The sequence below is a fragment of the Cebidichthys violaceus genome, unplaced genomic scaffold (genome assembly GCF_023349555.1).
Source record: "Cebidichthys violaceus isolate CVI_PGR_0920_01 unplaced genomic scaffold, fCebVio1.0.p SCAF_24, whole genome shotgun sequence".
NCBI classification, from domain to species: domain Eukaryota; kingdom Metazoa; phylum Chordata; class Actinopteri; order Perciformes; family Stichaeidae; genus Cebidichthys; species Cebidichthys violaceus.
The window spans coordinates 2230120-2247998 of record NW_027176417.1 but is presented as its reverse complement, the minus strand read 5'-3'; the positions used below and the strand labels follow the sequence as shown (position 1 = coordinate 2247998).

General features: G+C 45.6%; 1 protein-coding gene across 4 annotated transcripts in view; it reads right to left on the bottom strand.

Moving 5' to 3' along the window:
* Positions 1–762: 762 nt before the first annotated feature.
* Positions 763–17879, bottom strand: part of mcf2la (mcf.2 cell line derived transforming sequence-like a) — a 32642-nt gene continuing 15525 nt past the window's right edge. For 2 of the 4 annotated variants that reach the window (XM_068719280.1, XM_068719281.1), the window contains exons 4-32: positions 16965–17055; positions 11752–11865; positions 11531–11647; positions 11275–11424; positions 11055–11179; positions 10845–10959; positions 10633–10752; positions 10031–10222; positions 9734–9925; positions 9483–9636; positions 9338–9390; positions 9100–9179; positions 8937–9003; positions 8729–8844; positions 8509–8578; positions 8301–8393; positions 8103–8195; positions 7893–8018; positions 7585–7806; positions 7414–7506; positions 7250–7328; positions 7075–7147; positions 6871–6971; positions 6557–6649; positions 5946–6020; positions 4145–4254; positions 3949–4061; positions 3546–3649; positions 763–3454 (exon numbers count right to left, since the gene is read on the bottom strand). In XM_068719280.1, the coding sequence (XP_068575381.1) occupies positions 3375–3454; positions 3546–3649; positions 3949–4061; positions 4145–4254; positions 5946–6020; positions 6557–6649; positions 6871–6971; positions 7075–7147; positions 7250–7328; positions 7414–7506; positions 7585–7806; positions 7893–8018; positions 8103–8195; positions 8301–8393; positions 8509–8578; positions 8729–8844; positions 8937–9003; positions 9100–9179; positions 9338–9390; positions 9483–9636; positions 9734–9925; positions 10031–10222; positions 10633–10752; positions 10845–10959; positions 11055–11179; positions 11275–11424; positions 11531–11647; positions 11752–11865; positions 16965–17055 (3211 nt within the window). In that variant the 3' untranslated portion in view covers positions 763–3374. Of the gene's footprint in view, positions 3455–3545; positions 3650–3948; positions 4062–4144; positions 4255–5116; positions 5192–5945; positions 6021–6556; positions 6650–6870; positions 6972–7074; positions 7148–7249; positions 7329–7413; positions 7507–7584; positions 7807–7892; positions 8019–8102; positions 8196–8300; positions 8394–8508; positions 8579–8728; positions 8845–8936; positions 9004–9099; positions 9180–9337; positions 9391–9482; positions 9637–9733; positions 9926–10030; positions 10223–10632; positions 10753–10844; positions 10960–11054; positions 11180–11274; positions 11425–11530; positions 11648–11751; positions 11866–16964; positions 17056–17879 lie in introns of all 4 variants that reach the window. The other 2 variants (XM_068719284.1, XM_068719283.1) reach the window with 2 other exon arrangements.

Here is a 17879-nt window from a genome sequence, read left to right as displayed (position 1 = left end):
GGCGTAAACCTCCGTAGTAAAACCTGCGCGGACGCTCGTCCGTTTAAATTAATGGACGAAGAAGGGAAAGCGAGGGTTTAATTAAAACGAAAACAACTATTACTAGTCGAAATACTACGTGTATTAATTAATACAACCAATAAATTCCCTATTTGTACAATATTTCACTGTCACGCAGACAAATTTGCTTTATAGAGCAAACCGTGTCACTTCCGGTAGGAGTCTGGCTCCCGCATGCTAACTTTATACATCTGTATCTTTCCAGCCGCGTCTGAGTCTCGTTCGCATCCTCTCACATCAAGTCCCTTTACCCACTTTGCGTCAGATATTACCATAATGTATGGTATTCTAACCAATAGAAAACACTATTTTACCTATTTGACATGATTTGATTTTTGTTCCGCCACCGACAGGTATAAATAAAGGAGAAAAGAGACTGAAGGTCGGATGGTGTACATGTTGGAACGCACCCCAGAACAAATCATGACAGTGTAAACTGGGAAAAGCCCATTGGAGGTTAAATACCACGTGGTAAACTTTACACATCCGGATCAAAATACATCTTTTATAACAGTCAATATATTCATGTATTTTTATGTTGAAGAATAAACATTTATTTAAAAAAATAAGCCAGTTAATAGTTATTCCAAAAGCCTACATGGCTCACACTGGTCTAATTGAGAGTTACAATTATAACTTTATTCAAATAAAATTTGAATAAAATAAAATAGCTTCAATTCCCACACAAAAAGGCAAAATCCCTTAGAGGAAACCATCTCAGACTTTATTAAAGCTGCTTTTCATTTTACATACAATTCAGAATTACATATTTACAAATATACACATATGTCTCATAATATATTTATATCAACACCATACTGAGTAGATACAATAGGAAAATAAAGACAGTGGTCGCTGCAATGTGCTGCATAAAAAGAAACCTAAAAAATATAACCCTTCTCATCTCTCCAACCTCCAGGTCAAAAAGTACAAACCCTTCAATAAGCTTTATTGTGTGATCGTGACAGAACACTGACTTAAGTTTAGTGCCCGTGTCAGCTCCCAGGAGGGCAGAAAATAAACTCTCACAACATACGACGGTGCCTGGTAAAAAATACTTGCCTTGTTCGGGGGCCTTGACAAGAGAGGTTCATGAGGAACATGCCACAAAGAGAGACGCTACAGAGAGACAAGGAGACTCACATAAACCATGATCCTCTTCACAATGTGCATGCTCTCGAGGAAAACAATGCGAGGTATAGAGGACACATCTGTACAAGTGTAACATACATTTTCTCGGTCTCACGCGGGTCGACGCATAATGCCAGCCACAGTTTACTCTCTGGTTTAGCTCACAGTTTGACACAGAGAGGCCCGTAAGCGTCCTTTTCTTTTCTTTTTTTTACTGGAGAAGAATCTTTCCTTTCATAAGGAGGACATGCGTGTTGTGATTTGAGTGAGAAAGGTGTTTTTTTTGTTGTTTTTTTCCGGCAAAAAGAGCTCGAGAAAACCATCACGAGCACTAATCATAGTCGGGGGCCGTGTGCAACAAAACCACAGTGGTGATAAACAGTGGTGGACAAACAGTAACCCACGGGGTGGCGGTGGTTCGACTGTAACACCATGCTGCACTGTTTTCTCTTGTGGATGTAAAAACATGTTTGCCTTTGAAAAACAAAGTATGATAAAAAGGTGTCATTCAGTGTTCAGAACAGCACAGCTTCCTTGTGTGCAGCTGGTTTGTCAGACACGCGCTATCAACACCCTTCTTTCCACTACAGCCGACTTAGTTTACTCACCACCCCTGTCAGACTTTTCTCATCATTTCCTATTTGCACCTTGTTATTCGATTACTCGGCTACATGGTTAAGTAAGCAAATATTGCTGTGTGTGTGTGTGTGGGGGGGGGGTTGCAAAACATGTTGAGAAAGGTCCGGGCCCCCGGTTTAGCGCTGCTTGTGGCTCCTGTCACATGCCTGAGTGGGGCTGGGAGCAGAGGGGAGGGGAGGGGAGGGGACAAAGCCTGCTTTTGTTGCCGCAGTGCAAACCAAAGATAGGTGAGCGCAGTGGTCATGTGCAGAGTATTGACTTTTATCTGTCTCTGTCAAAGCGGGGGGGGGGGGTATCAACGAACTCATTCGACATTAATCCAGCAGCTAAACGCGTTAGAATGACCATCGAGCCTCCGGAGGGCGACATACACTAGTTGGATTTGTGCAAGAACGCGCACACACACACACACACACACACACACACACACACACACACACACACACACACACACACACACACACACACACACACACACACACACACACACACACACACACACACACACACACACACACACACACACACACACACACAAAAGGCGCTTAGTCGACACAAGCAGGTATGCGGTCACACCTGCCGGCCCACGCGACGTCTGGGGCTTCCTGAGAAGGTAAATCCAGAGCAGCTCAGAGGCGAGTTAGACAATCACGCTTAGATAAAAAAAGAGGTCCAAAAGTTGTTCCAAGCTGCGGCTCGCTGTGTGAGGGATTTGGATGTGAGGCTTGAGAAGTGAATGACATCTGACCACCAGGTAGCGCTGTGGGTGACATTCGCCTAGTGATGCATTTGACTCTGTGTTTCTAGTAGCTGGGGAAAGCTCTTAACAACAACAACATGGGAGGAATGCAACCGCTGGCCCGCCAGACACTGCAGGGATCTAACAACACCTCACCCTGCGAGTGACAAGACTCACAGTGACACGTCCTGAAGATTGGACCTGCTCAGAGATGCACAAGAAGCATTTTTTTCTTCTCTTGTTGCAGCCAGCTGCCACTTTTCACAGTGTACGATTAATGTCCGACACTAAAGCATCATGTGAAATACCGACTCCGATCGTATCTGTACCTGTGGACGTCCCGCACGAGAATCTGTCGCTGTGCCGCGATGTCGTCGGCTTGAAGGGGTTCAGTTTTAAGTGCAGATGTTCTTCAAATGTGTCCACTGTAATGCTACATCGCAAGACGGATTAAATATGAGACGGAGGACGTTTAGCTCTCCTCTGTGCACCACAGATACTGTGATGTTTAAAGAAGGCCAGCATGTTGATCTCTTTGAAGGAAAAAAGAATCTAAAGTGAGAGTTTAATACTGCTGGGTGGAAATAAGACTGACAGGTAAGGTTATAAATAATCAGGCGTAGTCGGCCGTCAGATAAAACTCTGGTAGCATTTGTTGGACTGTGACATGGATGGTCTGTGTGATGAAACACCTCGATCCGTTCTGTCACCTTCATGTTTTTTTGAGATATTCCACATGGAACGTGGTTCAGGTCGACGGGGTGGGGGTGGGGTGGGGGTGGGGAGCTGGGACAGTGATCGCAGGTCAGGGTTTGATGTCGGAGAAGCTGGTGTAGGTCTCGCTGCAGCTGGAAGAAGTGCTGAGGTTCCCCGAGACGCTGCCGTCTGTAGGGACAGACAACAACGGTGTTGGAGGAGCACATCACGGCTTTAAAATAAAAATCTATCTGTAATATAGTGCACACGGGACGAATACCTGAGCTGCTGAGCGACTGGGACGACTTGGCCTCTGTGATGAGGCTGAGGAGGTTCGCTGCTGCCACCCAGCCCTCCTTACTGCTGCGGAGGTTCTTCACAAACCTGCAGAGGATTGAATGGATTTGGGGTTTGTCCAAACACAGTTGCTACACCAGCTATTGTAGTGACTGTATGAATTAAGGAGGAAAATACATTCTGGTTTATTCCTGAACAGGACGCCTGCAGAGACTTCATTCATTTCACAACTCTACACAATATTTCCATAACAAAATAGACCCCATAAAGTGCTTAATTGTGGAAGTAGAATATATTTTAAAACTGCTCGGACCTTTAATAATCAAACTAAGGTCTGGATATAAGTGATTTGGGGTTCTTTTGACTGGAGAAAACCAGATGTTTACCACTGTCCCTCCTCTCCTTCTCTGATTAGCTGCACCATGTCTCCGCTCTTGACAGACAGCTCCTGAGGTCCCGCCTTCTCGCAGTCCGCTACCACCGTATACTTCCCCGGAGCCTGAGGGGGGGAGGGGTGGCAGGTCGGTTAGAGGTGGCAAACAACAGAGTGTAGGAAAGAGAAGTCTTCGGGTTCAGGCTCACCAGCTTCTTTTCTACTTCGTCCTCGGGGTCAGAGTTCATGGGGTCCTCGCCGCTGGAGTACCCATCATTCTCTTCTGAGGCGTCCACCGAGAGAGACGCCTTGGTCCAGCCTGTAGGGGGAGGAGAGAAGTGGAATAATGAGACATGGGAGGTGACTTGAGGAATCTGTATCACACACACTCCCACTCCACGTGGCATTAAAATGCTTCCTGGTTCACTAATTAAGGAACATTTAAAACATGTAGAATGATGAGTGACTGCACTGAGTGGATAGTCGGGATATTCATGGTTGGAATATAAGTGAGATTGATGTTTTCTGTTGATATTAAAAGGACAGAAACACAAAGAGATCTCAGTGAATGTGAATTTTGTCAGGAGCAAACTGAATGCCACTTGGAAGTAAGAGTCCCAGTTACACACAAATCTCCCATGAGGACCACAAAACCACACGATCCGTTCTGGACCATCAGATCAAAACATGTTTGTATGACAAATCAATACACACACTCAAACACACACACGTCAAATCAATGGAAGATCAATGGAGACAGGTCCCGGTAAAACACAAACCAAAGTTAAATCAAGATTCATGATCAGAAGGACGCAGCGATTTGAATCACGTGGACTCATTTCAAGGCTGCCCTGACTGCCAGTGCTGGAAAATAAGTTCTAATACTCATTGTCCACGCCACACCATCCCTAACCCAAAACACCCAACAGTAGAAGAAGAGAGAGTGATTGATTTGAGGTAGAGTAGGTAACTTGCAGAAAACGGTGCCATTTAGCCTTGAAGTGAGACTTAAAATCTTATATTTGCAAGTGCAAAGAGTAAAAAATAAGACTCAATACAAGGCTAAATGAAAGGAAAGTGGATATTTTGCTACACTTTACCTCCTTTAAAAAAAATCAATCATGTCCACCACACACCACAGCAAACACCCACAGTGGCTGATCCTCAGAGCGGCTCTGTACCTCGCCGCTTGTTCTGTAACAGACTAGAGGTACTCATCCAGCGGACTCTGCTCAGAGTGACATGGCGGGTCGGCTCTATGGACGGGGGAGAAACAGCCAGCGAGTCAGTGAGACAGCTAGTCCTGCAGTCAGACAGCTGAGTCGGCAAAGTGGACCAGGAGAAAGACCTGCAGGTGTAAACCCGCTCCACATCACTGCCGCTGGACATACGCAGGGATTTCTCCCCTTATTAGTGTAATCAGGCATTTGTTCGCCACAGCATCTTCACAAATTATTTTATACTACTCTCATGTCTATATGCTGCATATGTAGCTGGAGCCAGCAGTCGGTTAGCTTAGCATAAAGACTGGAAACAGAGGGGGACGGCTAGCCTGCCTATCTATTTACCTTTGGACAAAGCAAGGCTAGGCGCTCCCCTCTGTTTCTAGTCTTTATGCTAAGCTAAGCTAACTAAGTAAGAACTCAAAGAAAAATAATTCCCAAAATTAAAAGTTACAAACATTATTGTTATACTTCAGTGATGATTATGACCTGTGGAAAAAAATGTTGTTATGCACATGGCAACAGCATTTCAAGACTTCAAGGTCCTGCAGATATTCTTTGAACACATTTCTCTCTCAACACTGGTACAGTACTGTGACGGTAAATGCAGGGTGATGGTATGAAGACCAGCTTATACGGCTGGATTCATGTTTGGTGTCGCATCACATCCAGTTGCATCCTTCTATGTGAGACACGGGTGAAATCTAAACACACACACTGGAGTACGCTTTAGTGGTGAGGGATGGGAGGATGGATGACGGCCCCTTGATATCGGACGACAATGTACCTTTGAACCCAAACGGTGTGGGGTCACTCTTGACCAAGTGGCGTTTGGAGCCGTGCTCGGGGCTCAGGGCCGAGCCTGGCCACACAGGCAGAAAAAAAGTGAAGAGGGGGAAGGAGAAGAAGAAGAGTGAGAAAGAGAACGGAGCAAGAATACGACACTTATTAAATATCTAAACCAGCGAGAAGATGGTACATATTGTGCCTAGTGTGACCTCCAGTCTTTGGTCAGCATCAGGTTAAAAAAAAACACAGAATTAATACTGCTTCCTGTGAAGTGTGAACATGCAGTAACTGCTTGTTTAAGGTCTGGTGCATCTACAGCAGTAGCAATGTTTGACTTTTACCACCAGGAGGCAGAGTGACTGCAACATAACAACTAGAATCACCTCACAGCCATATTATAATGCAATAATTGATATTCAATGAATACCACAGCACATGTATGTACTGTATTTATTATAAAACTGATGATAACTATACTGGCTGAAGGGAAAACACTGTCCTTCCTTATTTATGTAAATGAGGGGTTCCTTTTAGTGCTTATAAATCAAACTTTTAATTCGTTAAAGACAGAATGAAAGCTAAAATCCTCTTTCGGTCTGCCAATGTTACCTTTCGGACTCTTCAGATTGCTGAAGCCCTGCAAAGTAAAACGCTTTTTAGCCACTGAAGACCTGTCAGTGGTCGGACTGGTCACTGGTTCATCTGGAAACAATGGTTTGAAATGGAGGAAAAGAAAAAGAAAGGTTTGCAAGAATGGAAAAATAAATGGAGAGGTAGAGAGACAGAAGGAGGAACCATGAAGATGAAGGTGATGAAGAAAAAGAAGATTAGTGAGAGTTTACTCTGCAGCTCTCCGTAGGAGCATCTCAGCCACAGATTAATACATTTCATGTCTAAGTGTGGAGGATCTATCAAACCTTTACCTTTGAGTCTCGGTGAAGAAGAGGAGTCAAACACCGAGCTCGTCTCCGCCTTCTTCTCCTCTTGCTTCTTCTGATTTTTCTGACCACTGCTACGAAATGGACTGGGAACAAGAAGAAAGAAACGTAAAAAAACCACAAATAAAAGGCATCTTATCCGTGGGTGAGCCTTGTGTGCGCGATGTTTATACAAGGCTAGACACCCACCTGAGGGAGAGGGAGCTGCTGTTGCTGGTGGGACTCGGGAAAACGGAGTCTGAGCTCTTCTGCTGACTGGCATCTAAAACATGAACTGCAGTTGAGAGCGGTGTTGCGCAAAAAGACAGAGAAGAAGAAATGCTAAATGATTTGGCGTTTGTGCGGCCGGGTGTGTTCACGATACCTCTGCAGGCTTTGAGCTGCTGGGTCAGAACTTTGCGGATCTCGTTCACCCATGAGGTTTTAATCTCTGGTGTTGGAGCCTAGATGAGAAAATCAATAACACGGCATTAACAGTGATCGGGTTTCTTCTCTGTCTATCAAAGCAGCGAGGCTGAGTGAGCTCACCTGGACTATGAAGACTTCGTCTCTGGAGTTACACCAAACCTCAAACTTCTTGTTGTCTCCTTTAGCGCTCTCTGTAATGCCCACCGCAGTCATCTGAGAGGACAATGAAGGCACACAGTCAGCCCTGATCTCCCCCCCCGGCAACTCAAAACCTGATTAATGAGAGCTTACACTGAGGGAGTGCTTGAAGCTGTAAGACGGAGCTTTCTCGTAGCCCTCCCCGTTCTCCTCCCTCCTCTTGCAGAAGAGCAGCGCCTTCTCGTGCAGGAACAGGTGCCTCTGCATGGGCTTGAACCGGGCCAGGTCTTTTACCTTGGCGTGACCTTTTTTGTGCTCCGTCCACACGCTGAAGGAGCCCTGCATCAGCAGGCGACCCAGATCCGACAGGTTACCCTGAAGTAGGGAGAAGACGGACAGATATTTAATCCTCCGTCAACTGACTAAACGTCTGCATCCGAATCATCCGAACCGTCTCCGACCTCGTATCCCGTGATGGCGATGAGGTGCATGGAGTCGTTGACAGCCTTCAAGATCCCCAGGATGGAGGAGAGAGCTTCCTGTAGGTCATCACAGCCGTCGCATCCCTTGCTGTACTTCAACAACTCCTGCAAACACACAACACAACGTGTGAATACAGTGAGACTGAAATAAACCCACATGGATACACAGTCAAAAAAACATCAGCTCACCTTCAGCAGCAGCTGGTACTTGGTGATTCTCTGGACAGGTTTCAGGAGGTAGGAGTCCAAACCAAGTTTATGTTCCAGCTTCTTCTGGCACTCCTGGTTCACATAAAACACAAAGCAACGAGGACACTTTGAGTTCATCGTTCTTATGAGCCACGCGGAAAGGAAGGTGTTGCTAAAGTATGGGGTGAAAAGCTCTACCTGGAAGAAGGCACAGTCGGAGCACTGTCTCCACAAGCTCTCAGAGCGAGGCTTATTCTGGCAGTACGCCTCGTAGATCTGCAGGTCCTTCATCTACAGACAGACGTAAAATCATGTCCGTCATTGATTTGACTTTTTAAGATAAAGATATGGTTTTTTTATTGGCTCATTATGAGTCCACACCAGAAAGCAGGAGGTAAGTGCTCACCCTCTCTAAAAAGCAGTGGCCCACTAGTTCTGGGCAGTCAGTGTACGCTTCCAGTTCTTTAAGAAACGTCCTGGAGACAAACGACATGAAGGTTCAGAGTGTCGGTTATACAGTTATTCACCTTCCTGTCAAGATTGATACCACTCTCGCATCTGTACGGTAAGCGTGAAGCTGGAGCCGGCAGCTTAGTTTAGCATAAATACTGGGGGGGTGGTGGTACCTCTTATGAAACTGGTAGATTTCAGACATGTTGCCAAACAGGACGACCTTCTTGCTCAGCAGGGTGCTGGGGATGAGGTGAGCCATGGCTGGGTTGTCCATCTCGGCCGCGTAGCCCTGGAGTTTCAACATTACAGATGCGTCACAGATACGGAGAACAGATGCACACATGTACCGAATTACATCTCGGTGACACGACCGACGCTCACCTCCAGCACGCACAGCAGCTCCTCCACGTACGCTCTCTCCGTCTCCAGCAGTTCATTCATCACGTGGCTGCAACACAGCAAAAGCAGAAGTTTCCGTCAGTTGCAGTATCACTGATTTTCTTATCTATGGCTCTGAGGATGATCTTTGACCCCTCCCCCTTACCGCCGAAGCACTGCCAGGTTTTCTTCCTCTTCTGAGAGAGAAGCATGTCTGGTGCCACCGTTATGTATGGGAGACTCCACCTGGACATGCACACATTCATATGGAGTATTTGACTAAACATCTCTAATCATTTTAAGGGATAATTGACTCAAACTAATCATCATAAAGTAAGAAAAATGAAATAAAATCTAGTTTTAATATTGACTGCCAATCAGTTGATTACTAGTCATACATTTACCTTTTTGCAGATGGCATTATCTGCAGAGTATCTTCTCTCTTTTCTCTGTTGATCTGAAGGACAGAGAAAAAACGCCTACCAGGTCAGAAGATTTAAAAACCAAGTCTTCTTCGCTAAACCAGTTTATCTATTGATCCAGGCTTACTGGGAGAGGAGAGCGGAGACTTCACTTCAGGCCTTGGTGCCACTGGCTGGACTGGTCTGGTCTGTTTGGCGGCGAGTTTCTTCAGGCTGACGCGTCTCTTCTCGAACATCTCCTGAACGGAGCTTTGCTTCTGGAAAACCCTCTCCACCTGGTCCTGATGGAGACCAAACACGATCGCAGGTATTGCAGCGAATTAACTTAAAAACTTCAACCGAATATAATTTCATCTGTTAAATCCACGTCCTACTGACCCTGAGCTGAGTTGTGAGCACCGCCTCATGCTGGCAGCAGATGGCGCTGCGGTCGGTGATGGTGTGCAGCGGCGCTGTGTCCAGGTATCGCTCCAGCTCCTGCAGAGCTGCTTCAGCTCCATCCTGAGACTGACAGCGGTCCACTGGCTGACTGGCCAACAGGAAGATGCCCTCCTCACACCACCGTGACGCCTAGGAGGAAAATATTCATGGAAATTATGGACCACAAAGTCTGGAACAATGTTCCATCATCTTTCTCCACATCCCATGCACACACAATCTGGCCCACACTCCTACCTTCTCCAGAGCGTGGTGGAGCTCCATCGTCTTGAGCAGGAGGCTCTTCTTGCTCCTCAGAGTGGAGCTGATCTCCTCGCACACTGCTCTCAGCTCGCTGCACTTAGGCCTGATGGAGTCCTCGGCGTAGTGGGAATTGTCTATCAGCCTGTCACCTTCACACGCCAGGGACAGGGCATGGTCCAGTGCGTCCTGTCAAAACACAGCGGAGATGTCCGGGTTTTTTTTAATATCGGAATATTGAGGATATGTGGAGAATGCTGGGCTGTCAGCAGTGGACACGTCCTCAATCAATTGCTGACTATGAAACAACCTGTTCTCCTTCTCTGTCCTCTGTGTCCAAGTAGAGCGGGATGGAGCTTTGTACAAATCAATCAACCTCTTTCATTTTTTTTTTTTTTTAAAGAACCTATATCAGCATTTTCACATGTGAAGCTTGCGCAGTGAGTGGGGGATGGGATAGAGCATCACATTGATTATATCATTAGTCATATGGCTTCAAGGATGCATCAAAGGGGAAAGTGTCGGGCATATGTCGCATGATGAATCAGGACAGTGTGTGTGTGTGTGTGTGTGTGTGTGTGTGTGTGTGTGTGTCTTACACAGGCTTTGTCCTCATGTCCGCTGAGCTCTCGGAGGACGTGCTCAGCGTGGGCGGGGCTTACGCTGACCTCAGAGAAACCTGACAGCCGCTCTGATGTCACGTCGAGATGGGCGCGCACCTGCGAACGAGCACACGAGCACATCGTCAACGTGTTGACACACATATTGCCGTTCGGCCGTCCAAAGCAACACTTCCCATGATTCAACTCACTTCACGGAAGTGCTGTTCAAAATGGCGGAGCTGCAGACACTGCTCCAGCTTGGTGCGGTGACGCTCCCAGAAATCATCAAACGCTGTCTCGGTTTCGTCCAGCTGACCCAGGAGTCTGAGAGGAAGGAGGAGAGAAGGAGGGAGGACTCATTGATGCATTCAGGGTCAACTTCCTTGTCCGTTAATGTTTACATTCATCCCTTCCTCTACCTCTGCACAGTAGCTAAGTTTTCCAGTTCGTCGTTGGTCATGCTGTATTCAGGGTCCGCCTGTAGAGGCTCGTTTATACACTCCAACAGCCGTTCCCCTTGAGACAGAGCCACCTGCAGGTCCTCCTGGAAAAATACAACAAATCATTTTCTTCAACACTTTGTGGCAACAGAGAACAATCACCTCCACTGTGCCTGCCATCGTAAACCGCATATCTGACCTTCATCGTATCCTTCTTCAGAGTGTGTGTGTGCAGCAGGTTGGTGGTGGCCTCGGCATCGTTGGGCAACTCTGTCTCTGCAAGCTCAGTGCCGAACGCCTGCAGGGTCTGAGCCGTGGTCTTCACCATGAGGGCGAACGCCTCGATTGCCTGTGGAGGTAGACATACAGGTCGCACAAGAATAGTCAAACTGGGTGGGTTTTTTTTGCCATGGAACACAAAAAATTAAACAAAATGAATGTTTGCATGTACACACCGTGCGGTGTGAGATCCAGCTGTCATGGCGGTATTCCTGCGTTCCTCCCAGCTCTGTGGTCAGTTGTCCTGGGTCGATATAAGCATGGAGCTCAGTCACCGAACTCAGCATCACCACCTGATAAAACACAACCGGCTGATTATACAAAGTGTCATTTGTTAAAGGAAAATCCTGCGTAACTTACAATGCATAAAGGAGGAGAGACAGAGCACGAGTCACACCTTCATTTTGAACTCATCCCTGTTGTACTTGAACAGGAAGTCTGACAGAGTCCGCTGGAGCAAAGTAGTGGGACGCAACACCAGAACCAAGTGTAAGTTCCCTGGAAATGAACCCTGAGAGAGAAAAACAGGAAGTAGTTCACTTTTTAGTAATCAGGTATGTTTAAGAGGAAATCAGGTGTAGAAATAATCCGTCAGGATCAAATTCAGGGCTTCACCTTTTGTTTTTATAGTGAGGTTGAAAGAAAATGGTCACAGATGCCATATTTGATTTGATTAACACAACTAAAAAACAATGTTTTAATATAGCTGCTTTCTTCACTTTTATGCTTCATTTTTTTGGTAACATATCAAGTTCAGTGCTGCTGGAGAGGTGTGAAGCTAGACGCAGTAAAACAGCTGTCCCTCTGCTACAATCCTGAACCATGAAGAGTTGGTTTTTTTCTGGGTTTTAATATCCACTAAATCTCCCACATTGCCTCCCAGTTGCTCCCTTGTTGCCCCTCCTCATCTAGCAAGCTGTGACTACAAGGTAAATTAGTCCTGTGGCTTTGGGAGTAACCACAGCCTTTGTCTTTCCACCTCCGCGCTAACAGGTTAAAAGCGTAGAATTGCCTTTACACAGACAACAGCCCAAGAGGCCACTCAGCTGAAAGGCTATATTGGTTATGGCTTCCTCTAAAACCCTGGGTGGATTGCTCCACCCTGTTAGGCATCATAAATCGATGTAGGATGACATGCTCTCACACACACACACACACACACACACACACACACACACACACACACACACACACACACACACACACACACACACACACACACACACACACACACACACACACACACACTCAGGGCCAGAGGCAAGCTGAGAGATGTGTGACAAGCTCATTAAATCCTCAGCGTTGGCATAAATTAAGCAGGGATATTGTAGAAAGCATTGAAAATAATCAGGACGCATGAAGCTGGATCACCTCCCGATCAAACCTCATTCCTGTTTGTTCCTGGCTTTTCTGTCGCTGACATTTTAGTAGCAGTGGTGTGTCCTGAGCTGCTCATGCAAACAACCAACAGACGAAAACATAGTAGAATAGCAATGGAAATGTTTTGGTTCTTTAAATCTTTAAACCATTTCGAGGGATGTGAGGAAACAACATAGTAACTGTACAAAATGGTGCCACCCATGGCCTGCATCCGTCGTCGCCGATGTCCATCAGAATCACAGAATAACATCCCGTAAAAACAGACACGAGTGCTTCGACAGAACCGGTAAAACATTTTTTATAAATATCGTACATGGCTTAAATTTAGTCTGCAAGTAGGCCTGCGCTCACACAGGGGCGCACATACATCACAGTCATTAAATGACTGCACCACGTTGCCATGGAAACCATTCTCACTGAGAAAAACGCATGGAGCGAGATGGAGAGATGAAGGAATGCGAGAGAGTGATGATACAGAGAGAGAGAGAGAGAGAGAGAGAGAGAGAGAGAGAGAGAGAGAGAGAGAGAGAGAGAGAGAGAGAGAGAGAGAGCGAGAGAGAGTGTGTGTGTGTATGAGGGAGTCTTTTAAAAGTCACTCTGCTGCTCCACTCATTTATTTTTGGCGCACACACACACACACACGCACACACACACACACACACACACACACACACACACACACACACACCCTGCTGTGATGCTGATGAAAGACAGCCAGGTTGGAAAATTCAACGCTCGCTCTACATACTGTAGGTTCCTCTCTAATTTTCACCGAAACCGACAGCGTATTTTCCATAACACCCGCAGATGATAAAGTGTAGGATAGATGCAACTAAAAAGCAAAATAACTGCTATTTCGGACGTTAATTAGATGAAAATATTAAAAACACACCAGACAAAAACACAGCAAGCAATACTTCTGTAATTGGAATCCATTAAATTCAATAAACCCTGAGAGGTCGCGGTCTAATTTGTGCCTCTGCATTAACATGATAATACACAATCTGCTGGGCGCATTCCCCTGACAGATGAACACAGGCATGCTAATGCGCACACACATCCCCTGGACACACACTTCGACGTTAAAGCGGGGCACACTTCTCGCAGATAAAGAGCGCACATAAATAAATGATTAGGATTAGAATATCATTTTCTGTTGACCAGGGTGATTTATATTCTTTCGGGGAGGAAAACCACTCCAGTGGTGTCCTCTAATGACATCCACATTGTTCTCCTGGGAGCTGGATATACCTCCCTCCACACGCTCAAACCCCCTCTGTCTGCATCTCTGCTTTTGGCCATGAAAAGTGTCCACCCTATGACAAAGAGATTGACAAAGGACGCCGTCCCGTAACTGCCTTTTAGCCGGTATGTTAAATTCAAGCCTCTTCTTTGCACCAGCTGATGGAGCGGCCTGCGTCTTCAGCCCCGCAGCAATGTTCCCCGTACGCTTCAATGACTGCATATCTATTATCCCCAAATCACGGCGAAAATACCCCATCTTCATTTGACTGCGTAAGCATGTGGATTCGCCCCGTTTGCCCTAATTTCCTTCCAGAATAAGCAACTGTTGCCTATTTCAAAGGCGACGACAAAGTTCACCATTAGTTTTATTTACCGCTGGAGCACATCACTGTGTCGGAGACTACAAACTGCTGGTCAGATGAACAACATGGCAGTGTGAGAGCATCAGCTGTACACTAGTCTCTGGCTATACATGACTCGTCTTCTCTTTCTTTTCTTTTTTTTCTATCTGGCGGGAGAACCGGCAAATGGCAGCGGGCAACCTTGAACGGCCTTGGTGAGCACAGCGTCTCACGGGAAGACGAGCGACCTTCGTCCTGCAGTCACTGGCTGGTGGAGAACATGTGAGACACCTGCTCCTCACGCCTTCAGGTCACGTTATAATGCTGCCCGCTTCCATCGCGAACATCTGGGGACACAATTCTGCTCCCTATACATGAAACACCTGGTGTATCTTTTTAAATGGGACTCATGTTTAAGGGACTAATTGACTAAATAAGGACCGACCTGATTTAGCTGATAAAAGCTTTTGTCCTCATACAAGATATCACAGTGATTTGTTTGCATTTTTCATTCACTACATCATTCCACCTTGTTCTCGCTTGTTTGGTGTCCTCTTGAGTGCAACATGTCTGTAACAGGTGCAGCATCTTGGGATCAGTAAATCACTACTGCAATCTTTTTTTAAATATTAGTAAGCTTCCCGTCAACAAAAGGCACCGCCGACAAGAATACCAGCGTCTAACCCGCTCCGCAGCAGGAGATTTAAAAGCTGCAGAAATCACTTCCGACATGATAATCCACAACAGAGAAGACAAACGGTAACTTCAACCAAAGCCTGAACATTTCAACAAATACAGCCGAAAATAAGAGATGCAGTGTTCCCAGGTGTTTAGAGTGTGGGATGGGAAGTAGAAGATGACTCCGAGGAGCAAAGAGACGGTAGAATCACAAAAGTAGAGCAAAGAAGTGACGTAATGGATAAAAAAAGACCTGCTTTTCTACACAGATTTTATCTTAGCTATTATGTTTTTATTGCCCTAGTTTTATTGTCCTCAAATATAGAACTTGAGCTTAATGCTGATTAAACAATCGAGCTATAACAGGTTAATAAATGAGCCTTACAGGTGCTGCTAGGTGGACTTTGTTACCTTTGGACACAGTGTTTACTTAATGCTAAGCTATGCTAACTGGCTGCTGGCTCCAGCTTCATGTTAGTATTAATCATCTCATCCAACTGTTGGCAATAAAATAGATAAGCATTTTTTTTTTACATTTTTAAAAGGACTTTGGTTTATTGTTTGCTGAAGTGTTCTGCATTAATATCAATTCCTCCTTAACATTTATACTTATTATACTGATAAAATACAAGTGTTTCCATGTATTTCGGTTTGTTTCTCATTATTCCACACGGATTAAAACAGAGAGCCAGCGACTAACTGGCTCCCTGCTATCAGAGAAACCCACAGTCCATCAACTTCAAGGACATGGACCGGGCCAATGGACTGGACTAAGATAATAGACCTGGAATGGTCCATTGTGATTGGTGGGGGGGTGTCTTGAGTATGCAGAGGTTTGTTTCTCCAGATTAAATTGACTTGGTAATTATAAAGCGAGGAGCTTCATAAAGACGTATTGTCACAGTGGGGATAGTTTCTTAGAAATACCAGGACAGGACGATTAGATTTGATTATAATCAGTGTCCAATTAGCATATATTAGCATATATCTGCATATGCCGAACATGCTAGGCGGTGTAATGCAGGATGAGCATCTTAACAACAGATGTGTAGGGTGTGGTGAAGCCTTGTCCTCATGTTGGGTAATCATGATTCAAAGGTGGAGTGCATGGAATCCAGGAAGCTGATAGAGTAGATATTAAACAAAGGGAGCTAATAAGGTAGTGATAGTGTGGAGACTTCACCCTTACACACACTTCTTTCAGATACAACTGTTTTCTTTTCTACTTTTTAAAATTTTTCATATTATCGGTTTATTTTCCCGTCTTCCTCTTTGCCTTTTCTAAACTCGTCATCCCCCCATTTTTAAACACTCCCCTACATCCCCTTCTCTTTCACTCGTGTAACGCCTCTTGGATTCATCATCTCAGAGAGGAGAGATAGTTTGACACGGTCCAAGAGGAAGTGGGCTAGTGGGCTAGTAGGCTAACGGCTCGCACAGTTTGGACTTTCTGTCTGCGTCTAACAGGACGGCATCTCATTGCAAACACACTGTGTGCACACACTGTGTTCACACGTTGCGAGAATGCACCGCCCACTCCGGCATAATACGCTATTTATAACTCCCCTCCTGCTTCATTTCAACATCCAGAAGGAAAAACAACACAGTCGCTTAATTGCCATCCGTGTTCTTCCTATACACGGCGAATAAATCAAAACTCACACACACATAATGTCAAGATTGTACAAGCTAGCAAACGCACACAAAAACATCCATTACTCTAAGGGGTGACAAACCAAATTACACACACACACACACACACACACACACACACACACACACACACACACATAGCTGACACCAGCAACGACACCCACAGATCTGTGTTTAAAGAAGCAATGCACACAGACCAAAACAGCCATTTGTAGTCGTCAGAGGTACATGATCAGCAAATGATGCACACAAACAAACTGATCCCTCACACACACACACACACACACACACACACACACACACACGGTCTTACAGCGATGCGGAGCAGGGTAGCCCTGACGGCGGCCCATCGGTCCAGTCGTCTGTCGATGACCAGGATGAAACCCACGGCTGATGCTGCAACGCTGCAGGGGAGAAGCACACGCCGTTATCACCCCTGTGTCCTTTGGATTGGACACCACGTCAGTTGTTAGACAACAGGTCCAAATGACGATTAAGGAATAAATTCACAAGCCGCTAATTCAATTTTGCAGATTTCAGCCCAATCACAGAAAATATACTTTGAATTTTTAACCCACAAATAAGTTGCAAATGTTCAAATGTATCCCCATCTTTCAAAAGTGCAAGCTTTCTTTACATCAGACCAGGTCACTGCAACTGACACACACTAGCAAATATAAAAATTATGTAAAAATGACGGGTACTCAGTGGTCTTCACAACAGGAGAGAATATTATTTGGGGATTAAAAAGCAATGCTGGGAGAGGTTAAAACCTTTGTAACTACTGCCAGTGAGTCTGTGGTAATCATCATATTAGAGACCCTTGTGATTACCATGGTAACCTTGGCTCTGCGTTAATATGTGTGTGTGTGTGTGTGTGTGTGTGTGTGTGTGTGTGTGTGTGTGTGTGTGTGTGTGTGTGTGAAAATATTCATTCCATTTCATTCATTCCACAGGCAGCACCATATGTAGCAACCTCATTAAGCTGTGTGTGTGTGTGTGTGTGTGTGTGTGTGTGTGTGTGAATGCAGTATTTCCGGCTGAGGTCCTGCTGGGCATCCTGACATCTAAACACACAAGAATAACGAATAAAGCCTAACGCGCACAGACACACACTGCGGGGCCAACATAGAAATACTGCTGAGTTGGTCCATCTGTGCGTCATTATCAGCCAATTTCCATCATCACTCACAGATACATTAAGAAAATATAACACTACCCAGTGAAC